Source organism: Microdochium trichocladiopsis (assembly GCF_020744255.1).
Source record: "Microdochium trichocladiopsis strain MPI-CAGE-CH-0230 chromosome Unknown B0I36scaffold_4, whole genome shotgun sequence".
Taxonomy (NCBI): domain Eukaryota; kingdom Fungi; phylum Ascomycota; class Sordariomycetes; order Xylariales; family Microdochiaceae; genus Microdochium; species Microdochium trichocladiopsis.
Genome location: NW_025763547.1, coordinates 590,191 through 606,040, shown reverse-complemented (window position 1 = coordinate 606,040; position 15,850 = coordinate 590,191). Strand labels below are relative to the sequence as shown.

The 15,850-nt window shown below is 57.2% G+C and overlaps 5 protein-coding genes across 5 annotated transcripts; 3 read left to right on the top strand and 2 right to left on the bottom strand.

Moving 5' to 3' along the window:
* Window positions 1-307: 307 nt before the first annotated feature.
* B0I36DRAFT_373382 (prokaryotic phospholipase A2-domain-containing protein) lies at window positions 308-859 on the bottom strand (the record flags this gene model as incomplete). Its single annotated transcript, XM_046160191.1, has 1 exon — window positions 308-859. The coding sequence occupies one exon, from the start codon at window positions 857-859 to the stop codon at window positions 308-310; it is 552 nt and encodes a 183-aa protein (XP_046013564.1).
* Window positions 860-2,875: 2,016 nt separating this feature from the next.
* Window positions 2,876-4,532, bottom strand: B0I36DRAFT_100052 (Mu homology domain-containing protein). The gene is made up of 3 exons (XM_046147697.1): window positions 4,095-4,532; window positions 3,059-4,028; window positions 2,876-3,001 (listed from the first exon to the last, which is right to left on the bottom strand). The coding sequence occupies exons 1-3, from the start codon at window positions 4,429-4,431 to the stop codon at window positions 2,995-2,997; spliced, it is 1,314 nt and encodes a 437-aa protein (XP_046013563.1). The 5' UTR covers window positions 4,432-4,532; the 3' UTR covers window positions 2,876-2,994.
* Window positions 4,533-5,800: 1,268 nt separating this feature from the next.
* B0I36DRAFT_241470 (putative 1,4-beta-D-glucan cellobiohydrolase C) lies at window positions 5,801-7,120 on the top strand (the record flags this gene model as incomplete). Its single annotated transcript, XM_046149847.1, has 3 exons — window positions 5,801-6,063; window positions 6,122-6,375; window positions 6,435-7,120. 3 exons carry the CDS (start codon window positions 5,801-5,803, stop codon window positions 7,118-7,120), a joined length of 1,203 nt encoding a protein of 400 aa, XP_046013562.1.
* A 1,567-nt stretch (window positions 7,121-8,687) lies between these two features.
* On the top strand, window positions 8,688-10,762 carry B0I36DRAFT_319934 (sorbitol dehydrogenase). The gene is made up of 3 exons (XM_046153478.1): window positions 8,688-9,626; window positions 9,717-10,142; window positions 10,224-10,762. The coding sequence occupies exons 1-3, from the start codon at window positions 9,137-9,139 to the stop codon at window positions 10,412-10,414; spliced, it is 1,107 nt and encodes a 368-aa protein (XP_046013561.1). The 5' UTR covers window positions 8,688-9,136; the 3' UTR covers window positions 10,415-10,762.
* Window positions 10,763-13,405: 2,643 nt separating this feature from the next.
* Window positions 13,406-14,464, top strand: B0I36DRAFT_319931 (uncharacterized protein). The gene has a single exon (XM_046153477.1). It carries the CDS (start codon window positions 13,535-13,537, stop codon window positions 14,258-14,260), a length of 726 nt encoding a protein of 241 aa, XP_046013560.1. The 5' UTR covers window positions 13,406-13,534; the 3' UTR covers window positions 14,261-14,464.
* Window positions 14,465-15,850: the final 1,386 nt, after the last annotated feature.

Here is a 15,850-nt window from a genome sequence, read left to right as displayed (position 1 = left end):
CTGCTGCAACGGCCGCTTCGACGAGGTGATCAGTGTAGCGTGGACACAAGTCACATCAAGCATTGTGGTCGAGAACTTCCAATCTGTTGGAGCAGCGAGAGCCTACTGGATATGGCAAACATTTTTTTCATTCTCGGGTCTTTCCTTCGACCGTGGATGTGTTTAGGACATTTACTCTGCCCACCCCACGCCCACTAGTCTAGCTAATCTGAAAGTCGACAAGAAGGCTCCAGCTTCTGGCAACACCGACATCACCTTCCCATGACCTCCCCCAGCACCTCCAAAATTACACCTACACGCTATCTCTTCACCGCACCGAAACCCTCTCCACCTCAGTCCCATCAACCAGCAGCACCAGCTCATTGCCCTCCTCCACAATCGTGGCCTGGCGGCTCCCGAACCACCGCACGGCCTGGTAGTACACGTCGGCGGTGAACCGGCACGAGTCGCGCGCCGACTCACGCTCGCACTGGTCGTACAGGTCCTCGCGGAAGTTGTTGTCGATGCGGAGCTTGCCGGCGTCGTCGAAGCGGCCCTGCGCCTTGTAGTTGCGGTAGCCAAAGTCGTGCCGGTAGCATGACGACAGAAAGTCGAAGCCGAGCGGGTTGTCCGGGGAGCTGGAGCACCCGTCGGACGACCAGTCCAGGGTGGCCGGGTTGCGCGCGTCGCGCGAGGCGATGAAGCTGCCGATCGAGGCCGTGAAGAGGAGACGGTCGGTCTCGGCGTTGAGGGCGGCGGTCTGCCGGGAGGAGAGGAGGAGGGCGGTGGTGGTGGAGGTCTCTTGGGATGGGGAAGAGACGGGGATGGGGTTGGAGAAGCCCAGGGCCACGAGGGCCGAGAGGATGAGTGTGGACTTCATTTGTGAAAAAGTGGCGTGTGCAGGCCGTTCTTCAGGATGATTGTTCCTTAGGATGTGTTTCCGAGCAATCTTTGCCACGGGTTCAGGTGACCGTATTGAGCACAGTGGTGTACTGGCTGGACGATCCGCGTTTCTGCAATGAGGAGCCAAGGACCAGCTGTAAGTGGCTGTGACGTCCAGGATAAGTACGAATGCGGAACCACTGCACAGCAAAACCTGGGTCACACCAGAAGGAACAGGCACTGATGTTGTGCTGTATCGCAGGTCTTGAGGCTCAGGCATCGTGGGTGACTTCGAGGTATTTATACTGTTGTCCAGCCTCAAGCACCACCAGGGGTGCATGGTTGGGGTTGGTATAAACCGGCTCGATCCGTTTGCTTTTCTTGCGGTCAAAGGAAGTGTCACAGCATAGGACAGGGCACATTCCCTGCGCTTCCACCCTGATTCGCCAATCTCACCCCAGGTCTACGTGTGGCTAGGCGACGAGATCGACATGTGGAGGTTGCGACACCAAGAAGATGCCCAGGCTTTTTCACGGTGTGGTACCGTAGCTGCGTGTCTTACTATTGGACCCCCCACCTTGGGCCCCACGGCCTGTTAGAGGTCGCGGTTTGAATAATGGTCGAACTACCGTGGAATGGAGCAGGGCTAGGAACCGATGCGACGTGTGCAAGTTGCATGGCAGCTATGCCCTGGAAGGCAGCTCGAGAAGGTTTCTTGATGTCAGGGCTGGACTTGGCCTTGCACCGCTGGACCAATCTGGTGACAGGCGGAGAGTTGCCCCGAGGTATGAAGTCACAACCGCCTTCCAAGGTTGGAGATGGGGGTGGGGTGACTTGAAAGACATCAGGGAAGGCTAGGTGCCAAGAGTCATCGTCGTCAGCTTTGCCAAACTGGGGAGCCGTCTTGTTCCGTGAATAGATGGGACGGCTGTGGGGAAGTCGGCGGCAGTTGTTGTTAGGGTGGGGAGGGGGGCCGGTGGTTGTTTGCCGTGTTGCTGGTAGCTCTCGAAAGGACGCCGCAATTGGTCGGTGCATTCTTCATACATGTACAAGACTGGGGACAGAAATGGTGCCGGCGTCTGGAGTCGCCAGCATGGACCCCCCAATTTGGGCACCAAAGTCGTATTGCACCCTTAATGAGCAAAAACCTCCACTTTCCGCGCAACTGCAGAGGGTCATTTAGTGCCATGACCATGTTAGGTATATGTCACAGGCTAACCCCAGCCTCGCTGCAACTCTGGCAGAAAGCATAGCCCACGTTGTGACAGGCCGAGCTCGCAATTGGTCAGTAACGGCCTGTAGCGACATCTCCTCCCGCCCGTCGGTGTCCGGATGCAGATCGCAACCAGCGACACCAGTGCAGTGGATAGTTCCGGGCACATGGCCTCAAGTACTTCTGTGCGACTGCTCATGACCGGGGAGCTGTTGCTGCCAAGCCTGCTTCTGCCGGCTGGAAAGGTCCGATGTGCAACGTCGTCTGACGTTGACTGCAGCAATGCAGTCGTAGTAAGCTAGGGCGAAGGAGGCAGGTCATTCTCAGGATAGCCTGCTTTTTAAGTAACCAAGACAGGACGATCATTCAGCTGGATAGTCAGGCCGTGTTACGCGAGGTTGGTACGCCCGTGCCACTCTCTGACACCACCACGTCCCAACAGCCTCGACTTGAAGAGTATGCACTTAAATACACATTGTTATCACATCCAAACCCATGTAACTCAGACCGCCCTCGTATTTCGAGGTCGTTGTTGTCGAGTGTGACCTCTCTATCATTGATTGGATATGGTCCACCTTCGCTTATCTTTGCCTGCGTGGTTCCCAGCATTATAGGATGCCACCTGCATAGTCGTGTGACTGCAAATATGAGTGCCCTGGCGCTCCATCGTCACGGCTTGTAACACCCCTGTGCACATCAAGTCTCGACAACTCCATTCCATTAAGCGTGTCCCATCTCGAAGACGCGATTTGCACCTCACTCCCAGGCATACTGGATAGTTTTGAAGCCACCAGGGCGCGTGCAGGTTGTGTCACAGGCCGGCGAATTCACAGTCCCAGACTCGCGAACAACGACGCCGTCTCTGTCCAAGACAGCCTGCGTGCGAGCTTTTAATAGTCATCGTCAACTCATGATCCAGCTCAGAACCTAGCAGTAGTAGTTAGCACCGACTCAAACCCGAGCATGAGGGGCGCCTCGACATACCTGATCTCGTACGAGCCTGCCCTAGTCATGTACCGAACCCACTTGACGCTGGAGTAATTGCTTTTCTCGAAAACCTTCAAGTACCGCACAAGCAGACCCGAACTCGTAAACATGAGAAGGCTAAAGTTCAGGCTCAGTGGCGGCCTCGACCACGCTTTTTGGTTCGTCATGCTTGTCAGCTCGGCCTCAGCACTGAGCACAAACTCGCTCTGGCCAGTGAAGCGACCGATCTTCCATATTATGTTGTTCTCGCTGGGCTCGTACTTGGCCTTGCCCTGTGTGCAGCGCTCCGTGATGCGCGCCGTGTTGAGTGGCGTTGGTACCCTTACAACAACGTTTGTCGCAAAGAGCTTGCTGCCAAAGTTTGCCTTGACTGCAATGCTATATTCAACTTTTGTCTTGCCGACCTCGTTCACGATGGCGTGCACTTTGAATGGCAGATTGACATTTTCGGTGGCTCGATACCGCATCAGCTCGAATTCTCCGTCTGGGGGCACGAACGAGATGATGCGGTCTGAGTCGAACTTGCCAAGCTTGACACATTGATGGAACTGGCAATCCTCGAGAGTGACGCTGCCAGCCGCGGCTTTCGTCGCCTTTGTCCCCAGCCTGTTTCCGCTCGGTAATGTCTGCAGGCCGTCGTGGTCGAGTAGTAGGCGATCGTTCAAGCCGAACTTGCATTCTGGCGTTCCTGATAGGTATGCTCGCATTATGATTTGGCCTGTCACATCTGCGCGCAGTACTGTGCCGGTCGCCGACATGAGCAAGTTGACATCCTCAATGACGTCGACAAAGGCTTCGTTCTTTCGGTACTTGACGTCTGCTTTTCGCCATGACAGAGCACCCGTGGCTTGCATTGTGATTTTCGCAGAATCCTCGGCAGCACGCTCGGACTTGACGCCTTCGGTCGTTATATACATTTTGAGTGTGTCGGTCTCTGTGTTCTGCGGATAGCCGAAGTCGATGATCTCTGTAGCAATTCTCTAGTCAGTGACAAATGCGTCAGGCAATGACCGCCTCCCGGCATCCAACTCACCGTCTAGGAGTTCATAGACCAAGACGAAGTTGTTCTTGACAGCCTCCTCGTCAAATTTGCCAAAGTAGCCTCGGCCGAGCTGGATCAGCCGGTACAGAAATTCGAAGACGAGCGCCGCATTGGCGTTGCTCTTTGTGATGGCAACCAAGTAAATGTTTTCGTGCTTGACATGGCTGAAGGTGGTGCTGCCGAGAGTGAGGATAGGCGAGCGGACCTGAGGGTTTGAGATGACCTGGATGCGGAAGACGTCGGCGAGGCGCGGGCGGCAGTCGTTGCGGAAGGCGCGGAAGATGAGGTTCTCGCCCTTCTGATTGAATATAAGGACGCCGGACAACATGGCGCCGACGACCCGAGTTTGGTCGGGGTGGAAGCCTGGCGGAGTGGCTGTCGAACAAGGGCCAGGTAGGGAACAGGGAAGCTGTCAATTGAGGGAGCGGCTGTCGTCGGGTGGAGGGTTGTGCCAGGTGTCGCGAAGTGTGGTGTGCTGCGCTAGAGTGGATGTCAAGAGGTGATGCGATCGCCATCCCCTATCTTGGAAGCTCAGCTAAGCAGGCCCAAGAGTGATCGAGACAGGGGCAAGGGTCTGCGGGGCAGGAACAGAGCCAAGCCGTGCCTTCCCCACACGTGGCACCAGACCCGCGTCCGACCAGGCTTTGTTGAAGACCTCATTCTCTCCGGCGCTGCTCAGAGGACGGCCGAGGACAGCATCCCAATGCACTGCATTGTCGTCTGATTCAGCTTCAGTCTCGCCTTGCACACGATCATCCATAATCGCGGATGCAACCCAGATCTCGCCTTGAGACGGGCTTCCGAGAGGGACATCCCTGCTGAGAGCAACCCTTGTGACCATCAGGCGGGACACCTTGCGGCGCCGTCCATTGTCCCTCAGCCACATCATGATTGACTGCAATATCATCAACGGCGCACTACGCCTCTTATGATGCTGAGCTGACGAACCTGCATCCATTCTGGAAAGGCGATGTATCCCGCAGCGCAGGTTCAGGCTCAAATTGCCTCGCCGCGCACACCAGCTGGGACTACCGACATGCTCGCTGTGACGCTGGCCCCTGTCGGCAGACTCGAGAGCCCGGCACTTGACCAAAGCCCTCCGGTAGTCTGACCCTCGTCGCCAACTCGCCCTTCTCCGCATATTCCCCATCTCGGCCACCCTGGAGCTTGGTCCTCCGAGTTAAGCAATATCCCATCGCCAATCCTTGCTTGTTTCAATCGCACCTCAAGGCTGACCGCGACCTTCACCTGGTCGCCTGGCGCGCCCACCGTAATGATGGCCCCGTCGTGGAGACTCGCTGTGACAGTAGACGGTAAAGTTGGTCCCCGAGCGGCCTCGTAGAGAGCTGGTTGCCGAGAGGCAAATATACCGAATGGACCCGCCAACATTGTTCTGGACGGATCGTCGAGCCGAAACCCGTCAAGTCTTTGCCAAGCAACTCCATGAGCTAGTTGTGATTGGTATTGCATCAGTGGCAGTCGGTCCCTCACACGCCGCCATATTGAAGTTGATTTGGGACGGGCTGTGTTGATGAATGCAACTGGTTAGGTCGACAGTCTCGGGCGTCATACGATGGACCCCAAGGGAGTCGTCGAGCTTAAAGGGAGCACTCTTCGCCTTCTTCATCCAACATGTTTCCTCACGAGCAAGCTCTTCTCATCAAGGACCCCTAAGAATTCCATTCTCCACCGCAAACATGCTCGCTAAGTGGCTCTGCCTTTCGGCTCTGAGCTCCGTGGCTCTGGCCGCTCCTGTGGTCGAGGAGCGCCAGGTTACCGACGTGCCCACCGCCACTGTTGAGGCGCGTGCTGCCACGACCGCCACCTACACAGGCAACCCTTTCGCTGGAGTCAACATGTGGGCCAACTCGTTCTACGCATCCGAGGTTTCTGCCTATGCCGTCCCTACTCTGGGTGCCAACGCCGCCAAGGTCGCCAAGGTTCCCAGCTTCCAGTGGATGTAAGTCGTCCCCCAAGCCTCCGCGATGGGTCAGTACTGACAAAAAGATGCCGTCAAGTGACACCAAAGCCAAGATCGCTGTTGCTGAGAACACCCTGAAGGAGATCCGTGCTGCCAATGCAGCTGGAGCCAGCCCGCCCAACGCTGCCATCTTCGTTGTGTACGACTTGCCCGACCGTGATTGTGCCGCCGCGGCGTCCAACGGCGAGTACAGCATCGCCAATGGCGGTGTTGCCAACTACAAGGCCTACATCGACGCTCTCGTCGTCCTTTTCAAGGAGTACTCTGACATTCGCCTTCTGTTGCTTATTGGTGAGTTCAGGCTTTCAGTTTATCCAATTCTGATGTCGTTATCTAACTTCAATGTTCAGAACCCGACTCGCTCGCCAACATGGTCACCAACATGAACGTTGCCAAGTGTTCCAACGCCAAGTCGGCGTACCTCGAGTGCACAAAGTACGCCGTCACCAAACTCAACTTGCCCAATGTCGCCATGTATCTCGATGCTGGTCATGCTGGCTGGCTCGGATGGCCCGCCAACATTGGTCCCGCTGCCGACCTGTTCGCGCAACTGTACAAGGACGCTGGGTCGCCAAAGGCTCTTCGCGGACTCGCCACCAACGTCGCCAACTACAACGCATTTTCCCTGTCTTCTGCACCTAGCTACGCTCAGTCAAACCCCAACTTCGATGAGCAGAGATACATCAACGCGCTGCAGCCTCTTCTCAAGTCTCGCGGCTGGGATGCCCGCTTCATCGTTGACCAGGGCCGTAGCGGCAAGCAGCCTACTGGCCAGGCTGAGTGGGGTGATTGGTGCAACGCCATTGGCACTGGTTTCGGTACCCGCCCTACCTCTAACACTGGCAACTCTCTCGTTGAGGCTATCGTTTGGATTAAGCCTGGTGGTGAGAGTGATGGCACCAGCGACACCTCTGCTGCTCGTTACGACTACAACTGCGGCAAGTCTGATGCCCTCAAGCCTGCGCCCGAGGCTGGCTCGTGGTTCGAGAAGTACTTTGAGCAGCTCTACAACAACGCGAACCCGTCCTTCAAGTAGGCGGGTGCTGCTATCAGGTAGATCCATCACAAAAACTGGCCAAGTATACCAGCAGATCGTGTCGGGCTTGCAACTGTTAAGACATCAGATCTGTTGACACGGAAATTGGCGACTTGGAGTCGCATTTCTCTACCTGAACCTTCCCGGTTTCTTGTCGAGTATATATCTCTAGGTACCTCGAATGTCAAAAGAAAATCCAGGCAAGGAAAAGAAGCGGAACCGTGTTATGCCTAGAGAAGCCTAAAACCCAAGGCCTTCGGGCTGTGTGACATGTGCTGTCAATTGAGGTCGAACGCCATGCCATTGACCCCAAAACTAGACCACTGCCCAAACAGGAAGTCCGGGGTCACTTCGTCCGACAAGGAGGTGTGCTTGTCAAATAAAGCCTGTTAGCTTCGGTACGGTGGAGTGGTAGGTTGAGCTGGCAGTGCATAAAAACAGCGACCATGTTATGCTTAGCAAAGCGCCTAGACACGTACGTGCAAAGAAGAGTCATTCTTGACTTTGGTCAGCGTTCCGGGATTTGCAAAGCCTTGCGCTGGACTTGTGTTATTCGTTGCAGTCCGCTCAGTTACTGGTGTATCCGCAGTTTCACGCAACAGTTCAGCGGTTAGATCCATACAAATCCCACGAAAAAGACGAGAGACTCGACGATTACGAATTGATCTTTGACTAACGGTCTTACCACCGTCCGCCACGGGTATATTCAGCATAGCGAGCCTGCATTGTGCGGCGATTTTACCAAAAGCCTCCGCCGAATCAAGTCTATGGCTGACGCCAGGCTCTCATCCAAGATATATGTACTGGATGATCAAGCACGTTGGCTACAAATAAGCACCGTAAGAAGGTTGACTGTGGAGCTTCTTAATGCAATAGAGCTTCGTACCGCCATTGCGTTTTGTCTGTTCTGTGTGGTATGGTGTGGGGTGGGAGAGATCGAGACGGGTTTACCCCGGATTTGCCCTAGCTGGCACCGTGTTACCGCTTCTGGGCCCGCGCTTCGTGCGGGGCAGAGATGCTCGCTCGCCTGCTGGATCCAATACCGTGTGTCATTGATCATCGGCATGTAGGACGAGCATCGGACACGGCCTCCAAGCCGATATCAGCCTAAGAGCCAAGGCCTCGCGGTAAGGTGTTGTGACCGGATTGCCCCATCCGGCAGTTCCGCGCTCTAGCGTCCACATTAGGGGGTTCTGGCTTTGGTGCGGGGAGCACCCGTTCTTCTCCACGGCGGAGGGGATCAGTTGACCCTGCAGGACACACGGTTGGGGTGAGTCGGCAGTTTGTGTTTCGGGAAGGGATGTTTAGGCTTGCTTGCCTTTTCGAGTCATGGCCTGGCTGTCTTTCGTCGGTATGCTTGTCCTGGAGCCGCGTATCGCGTTACTGGGCACATCCATGGACCGGTCAATCATTCGTTAAGACGACACATCGCTTTGGCAAATAGAGCCTCAGAACATGGCTGAGGGAACCGGCACACTCGAGGCGGCACGGGAAAGACGCGCATTCCCAGTGGCTGGTTCATGAGCATCGCAATGCTCAAAGAACAACGCTGGGTCACCGGTGCACGTATTCTTGCGGGTGGGAAGGCGACCCCTCACGCGGCAAGCGGAGGAGTAGTAGCTCCCCCCTCATTCAGACGGGAAGTTTATTCCGGGACCTCGCGTGTTCTGTAAGTGAACATTATTTAATTCAAGATGGCCCGCTGGTTATTTCCTCTCGTCTGTTTCTGGAGCTTCTGCCCGAATGAATCAGGCTTCAGCAAACGAAAACACTGCGAAGCCATTGCGAGGTGGTTCTAGTAGCAGCATTCAAATCGGTAGAACGTTCCGACCAGACTTTTCCTGGTGATTGCGCCTGGGACGAAGACACATCTCAGAACTCCATACGGGAGTCGTCCTTCTTTCAGATAGAGACCACCGCCACCGGCGCCTCACAGGCTGACCATTCTTGTCTGTCTGAAAACCATTACACACATATCCAAGTCGACACCCTCTTCTCCTGGCCTGCACGCCCAACATGCGAGCTCTGCGCTACTACGCCCCGCAGGACCTGCGTCTCGACACCGACGTGCCCGAGCCGCAGTGCCAGCCGCACCAGATCAAGGTGCGCCCGGCGTACATTGGCATCTGCGGGACCGACCTGCACGAGTACCACCACGCGCAGAACTTGATCCCGCTGCCCGGAAACCCGCACCCGCTGACGGGCGACACGCCGCCCGTCGTCATCGGGCACGAGTTCTCCGGGATAGTGGTCGAGGTCGGCGACAAGGTGGGCGCTTTTGGCAACGGGACCGCTGGGGAAATGATCAGGCCCGGTGACCGGGTGGCCGTGCAGCCGACGCTTTATTGTCGCGAGTGTGTGCCGTGCAGGCAGGGCCACACGAACTGTTGCACGCGCAATGGGTTCCTGGGGCTGAGCGGGCGGGGAGGCGGGCTTGCGGACTATGTGTGTGCGGATGCGGACGCCGTGTTCAAGTTGCCGGACTCTGTGCCGCTCGAGGTTGGTGGTGAGTTTATTGTTTCCCCCCCTCCCGCCTTGCTCCTTCGAGAGCCCCCCGGCCCGGTCCTAGTCTACTGAGATTCACCACACTGCACAGCCCTCGTCGAGCCTCTGACAGTAGCATGGCACGCTATCTCCATCTCCAACATCAAGCCCGGCGACAACGTCCTCGTGCTTGGCACAGGCCCGATCGGCCTCGCCGTGATCCAGTGCCTCCCGTCCTTCGGCGTGGGCAAGATCATTGCCGCAGAGATGGCGGGCGAGCGGCAGGTCTTTGCGCAGAAGTATGGCGCGACGCACCTCATCGACCCCGCAAAGGAAGATGTGGTGGCCAGGTGCCTCGAGTTCGGCGGCGGGTACGGCCCCGAGATCGCCTTTGACTGTGCGGGCGTGGAGAAGAGCCTGGACGCGGCGACGAGAGCGGTCAGGGCGAAAGGGACCGTGGTGAACCTGGCCATCTGGCATGGCAAGGTCGGGTTTGACCCGAACTCGCTGGTGTTTCACGAGAAGAATTACAAAGGATGTGAGTATTTCTCGCAGCCGACGATGAAAACTGTTGAACTAGAGCGGGCGGTTTCTGACGTCATATCACCACAATCCACAGCACTGTGCTTCCTTCCGAGCGACTTTGGCAAGGTCATTGAGGCTCTGGAAAAAGGCACCATCAAGCCTCAGGAAATGATTACCCGCAAGATTGCGCTGGACCGGGTTGTCGAGGACGGCTTCGAGGCGTTGATCCACGAGAAGGACAAGCACGTCAAGATCATGATTGACATGGGCATAGGGGAGAAGTGAGCGGTTCACAAGCATGTGGAAATTGGTAGGCGTTGTAGTAGAGGGAGGGGTGGGCAGGCGTGGTGTGGTTGAATTCTTGTTCACTCCGTGTGATCAAGGGAGGAATGGTTTTACTTTTCCAGGGCGAACTGATTCTTTGCCCATATGGCGAAGAAATTATGTGACACTAAAATGTAGAGAGCGGCCGATGAGCAGCTTTTGATGGCTCGAAGGACGAGTGCACTCAAAGGATGCATACAACACCTTCGTGGCGATCATACGCTCTGCTGTGAGGAACAAGAATGTCCGATCTTAGTCAAACATAATCACAATCCCGCGGTTGCAGCTAAGCCGCATCCGACAGCTGGCATCGAAGCGAGTTTCCGGTGAAAGCAACAGAAGCATCGCGAGAATAATTAGAGGCGCAAAGGTCGTAAGGTGACGCATGCTCCGCCAACCTCCAGCAAGCCTTGGTTGCCCGGTCCAGGGAAGTACCTCCTGGAAGGGGATGGCATTGAGTCAAGCGGATCTCATTGCAACTGCCGGCATGAACACGCCGATCGCGAGCACTGCCGTGCGGCAGATGTTACAGGAATAGAAACTTGGGTGCATTCCCTGCTCCGTAGACCTGCAGGCAAGCCTAGAGCACGTGCCTGTGCAGCTCACAGCAGACAGACAGAGAGCGACGACCCAGCCGGCCGGAGAAAAACCAACACGACTTGATCGTTCTCCGCCCGAAATGTGGGGCACAAGTCGTGCTGGCCCCAAGAGCGGGCGGTGATTGGCTCGCGGGGACACTCAACTGCCGAAACGGGATGTTTGGCAGTCCCGCTGGGGCCCGCTTACTGTGATGAGCAACCATCGTCCAGCTGGGGGATCCCTTTTGTTGCAGGATCAAAGTGTGGAAGATCACAAGCATGGCTCTTCAGCCGTATACATCGATTTCTCGACAGATGGCTCTGCCTCATGCGAATTGTCAAGTACATGCTGCAGCCCAGTCTCTGCTTCTCATGGTCTGGTAATAGAACAGCAATGGCTCCTCCTGGAGTCCCGGCTCCCTCACAAGCCCATGCCATCTCCAAGGATCACGGCTGGCACATCTCGAATGACTCTTTAGACCATAAAGCCGCAGTGAGCTACCTTGTGCTTATCTAAGCTTGCGTCACTGCAGTGCAATCTACCGGCAAGACCGGCCACCCATGCTCGGGGTGCCGGAGTGCATATCAAACCCCCTTTCCCCGCCGGAGCATTCTGCCATGCGGCTCAGCCGCAGCACCAATGCCATGGACACGCTCGAGGCCGTGGTTGGCGCTAGTGCATCGACCGGCCGCCGAGTCGTCACAGGACACCACCAATCGTCGTAGAGTGCTGGGAGAAGGCTGTGCGGATCGGAACCCTCGCCGTGGTGTACGGAGGCTGTCTGGCGGTCAAGCAGCTTGCTTTCCGCTCCGGAGTTCGGGCTCGCAGGCTTCGGTGGGCGTGGCTCTCGCTTTATTCGCCGGTGTCCTTATTTGTGTTGCGCTAGTGCTGTGCCACATCGCGTCGAGCACTTATCGAACCTATTTTTGGTGGACACCGGAGGTTAAGCATGGTGCTTGTTGACATCATTTTGGGTTGCTCCCGTTTGATATAGCCTGTCCGCCCTCCATTGTTCACTTTTCCTTCTCATAACTCATGCTGGCGTTCTAGTCTTCAACTGTATAACAGATTGTAATTGCCAAGACGGGGATATTGTGCAATCTTTTTCTTGGCTCAATAACGAGAGAACGAACACGTTCGCTTCGACGCTGTTGGAAGTCACAAGCTGTCCCCTTGGTGTTGCAAACAACCACAACCATGGACCGCCTTCCGCAAGAAATAATAGACCACATCGTGTCGTACCTGGCTCCTAGACACCTACGGCTCAAGAGCCCATACGATAAGAAGAGGACAGCAACGTCGGCATCTTCTTCGTCGTCGCCGCCAAGCATATCGGCATCATCATCCACAACATCACTATCATCCACACTCACCGGAACATCGTCACGCTACTCGGCCTCTTCCTCTTCAGAGCCTACAACATCCCTTGCCCCGCTGGCAACCATATCCCGCAAATGGCAGAAGTCTATCGAGCGCCTGACCTTCCCACACATTAGGCTTGCCAGTGACGAACTACCCACCTTCCGCAAGACCTTCTCCTCCCTCAGCGGCCCCTCTGGCGGCAGGCACAGCAGACAGCAACGGCGCCAGCACCTCCTCAAATCCCTCACTTTCGACATCGTCCTCCCTTCCTACTCCCGCGAGGCCAGCACGCGGATCGAGACCCTGGCGGAGCGCCGGGCCAACGACGTCGCGTACACGACGGCGATCCGCGCGCTGTTCCGAGTCCTCAAGACATGGGAGATTGAGGACCCGAGTCTGGCCGCCGGGGTGGGGGACAGCAAGAATGGCCTGCGGCTGTGCATCAACCACCCGTTCTCGCGGAGCGACCGGCCGTATTCAGTGGAAGGGGAGTGGGACTGGGCTGATTCCGTGCTGGACGGGAGTAATGCCGGCAGCACCACCAGCACGAGAGCCTCGATCCACGAGGGCAGATACTTCCACCACCATATCGCGCTGCTCCCTGACGACCCTTCCTCTTCTCCTTCTTCTGCTTCTTCCACTTCTCCCCCCTCCTCCTCCTCCTCCATATCCCTGCCAGTCCTGCACAGCATCAGCGAGCTCGTGATGAAGCAGCCCCCGAACCGGTGGGGGTTCCGCATGACATACGCGAAAGTGCCCTACCTGCTGGCCAGCAGGATGCCCAACCTCGAGGCGATCGACATTGACGTGAGCGACAACGAGAAGCGCTTCCCCACACTGCGGCGGCAGAACCGGCTCGAGCTCGCCGCGGTGATGGCAGCATTGGACCTGCCGAGGCTCAAGCGGGCCGAGATGCTGTTCTTCCAGATGCGCTGGCGGGATCAGCGGGTCGCTCCGCCGGTCTTGACGGTGCGGGATGGTGGCGATGGGGAAGAGTATGACCCGTTGAGCCGCGCGATCTGTGAACTCGCAGGGAGGGCGGGGGGTCTGACGGATTTGACGGTCACGGGGGTGGTTGATCCGGGTCTTCTCCGTGGACTGCCCGACGACGGGGCGGGGAAGAAGAAGGGCTGGAAGCAGATGCGCCGCCTCGAGATCAACTTTTATGAAACGACCCCTTCGGGAGGGTGGTACTTTACCGGCCGGCCTCCGCGTGATGCACTCCCGCCGCAGTTTGACATTGACGATTGGACGACGACCGATGGCGACAGCGGGAATATGGTGGTTGCGCAGGATGTTTCGGAGCTCGGGGACGAGCAGTTCAGCTTTGCCCGCGAGGCCGGGCTCGCGGCCATGGAGCCCCGGAACGTGTTCCGCACGACGCCCTGCGCGGAGACCATGGCGCCCCTGGTCGAAGCCTTCGCCGAGGCGACGGCGCGGATGCCCAGGCTCAAGACGGCCATGCTCAACTGCACCACGGACTCGGCGGAGTTCAACTTTGCGGGTGGCGGTGGGTTGTTCGCAGAGGACGGGGGAAGTGGGAGGCCGGACTGGTTCGTGTTGGCGTACATGGAGCCTACTTCTCCGAGAGAGCCTGCTGCTGGGAGGAGAGTGGATGAGATGATGGATGGTGATGCCGAGCGGCTCAGTGCGCACATGACGACCCGCTGCCGCCGGACGAGGTCGACCAGCCAGGCTGCTGTGCAAAGGCAGCTCGTCACATCTCTGATGGGGTGGCAGCCAACGAAACAGTTGCAAAAGAAGCTGACGACCGTCCAGCCCGATTCCCGCGCCGAGGTTGTGGTTGAGAAGGACATGGATACGTGGTTGATGGAGCAGGGCCAGCTGCCTATCGTCGTTTCCTAGAGATATGGAAGAGTGGAGATTGAGTTTCGTGGTCATTATATGGCCTGAATGAGGTGAACCTTACAGCATTCTCTAAATAGCATGGCATAGCATTGTTTTCGAAGTAAACACAACTTCCAACCTCCAACTTTTGGACAGAGATAATGATGTTCAACTGTCCTGCTGTCGAGATCTTCGTCAAGCTTTGTGTCTATGTTAACATGTTCTTATCAGATTCGGTCTAAGAGGAGCGCGAGCAGCTGAATTCTCTTGTAATACGTGATAGCATTGTTCGTTATTGGCTCGACGAAGTTGTTGACTCTTGGAGCAAGTGGTTGCTCCAAGGAGATGTGTGACGTGATTGGCTGCTATTTTTGGACAATCTGGACGCTAGCATGGGGAGGAGCCAGGCCAGGCCAGTGGCATTTCTTGGTCTTGACGGAGCAACGGACGGTCCGCCATGATGGAATTGGGGGGAGATCCCAGCTAGCCTCGAAGCAGCAAGGCTGGAGGCGGCCCACGCGGCTCCGACCTGACCTGACCTGCCAAGTCTGCTTGTCAAGGTGTCGGCCAGAGGAGTGTGATGATGCTTGTCCCGTGAGGACCTCCCGTGAGGACCTCCAGTGTGGGTTCTTGGCCTTGACAGTGGCGTTGGTGTGCATTTCTTTGTCCTGCGTATCTTGAGACGGAAGGATGGATTGATGGATGGCCGGGTCTGGACCCAGCCGCGTGCGAGCAATTGGCTGGGAGCAGGCTGGCCGTCGTCACTCTGGTCTTGTCCTGTCTTGTCTTGGGTGTGTTGTGCGTGCGTGCCCACAAAGTCAGCAGCCGTAGCCGCCCTGCCGTGTGATGGCTGCAATGTGACTGGCTGGAGGCTTGCGTGCCCGTCACCTGCGTGCGTCCCTCGTCACACACGGTCCCGTCGCACCCTCTGCCCAGGCCGGAAGCCCTCACTCCCCCTCACTCGTGCCTTGGCAAGACGTGCCTGACTCTGCCCTGTGGTTCTCTGTGCCATGGATGAATATACCGCATAGCCGTTGTTGCACTATGCATGCTTGCCAACAAGAGGGTTGTTGTGCACGCTCCCCAGGGCGGCCACGCCCGCACATGGTCGCCCAAGGCTGCACCACTTCCCTTAGCGCCTGCTCCTGCCTCCTGCCTCCTGGGTGTAAAAGTACCCCTTTGGTGCACGCAGCGCTTAGGAGTACCTCCTGTCCGCCCCCAGCGCCCCCGTCCAGCTACAGGGCCCTCTTGTCGCCAGCCTGCCCAGGCGGGCCGCCTGCCTCCTGTCGTCCCGCCGCTGGTGCCGTGCCCGTGCTGCCCAAACGCTGCCGAACAAGAAACAACACCACGACCACGGACCTCGACTTGGTACAAAACCACAACATCCACGACCACGACCACCAGCACGACAGCCGTCACCCATCCCGACCCCTCGCTCGCACGCCTGCCTTCGCGCATCGCATCACCAACATCGCCGTCGCTCGCATCGCATCACCCCCAAGACTCTCAACCCCAGCTTGGTCAGCACCCGCCGGCTTCCAGGGATCCCCGCCATCTGATTCCCACCGCTGTCGCCACTCCTCCCGTCCCGGGCTGGCATCACGACGA

Coding starts and splice junctions, on each gene's coding strand:
- B0I36DRAFT_100052 (XM_046147697.1), bottom strand. CDS start 4,431: ATGTTGTCCGGCGTCCTTATATTCAATCAGAAGGGCGAGAACCTCATC. Junction 4,029..4,094: donor GGTCTATGAACTCCTAGACG/GTGAGTTGGATG, acceptor GAATTGCTACAG/AGATCATCGACTTCGGCTAT.
- B0I36DRAFT_319934 (XM_046153478.1), top strand. CDS start 9,137: ATGCGAGCTCTGCGCTACTACGCCCCGCAGGACCTGCGTCTCGACACC. Junction 9,627..9,716: donor TGTGCCGCTCGAGGTTGGTG/GTGAGTTTATTG, acceptor CACACTGCACAG/CCCTCGTCGAGCCTCTGACA. Junction 10,143..10,223: donor CGAGAAGAATTACAAAGGAT/GTGAGTATTTCT, acceptor CACAATCCACAG/CACTGTGCTTCCTTCCGAGC.
- B0I36DRAFT_319931 (XM_046153477.1), top strand. CDS start 13,535: ATGCGCCGCCTCGAGATCAACTTTTATGAAACGACCCCTTCGGGAGGG.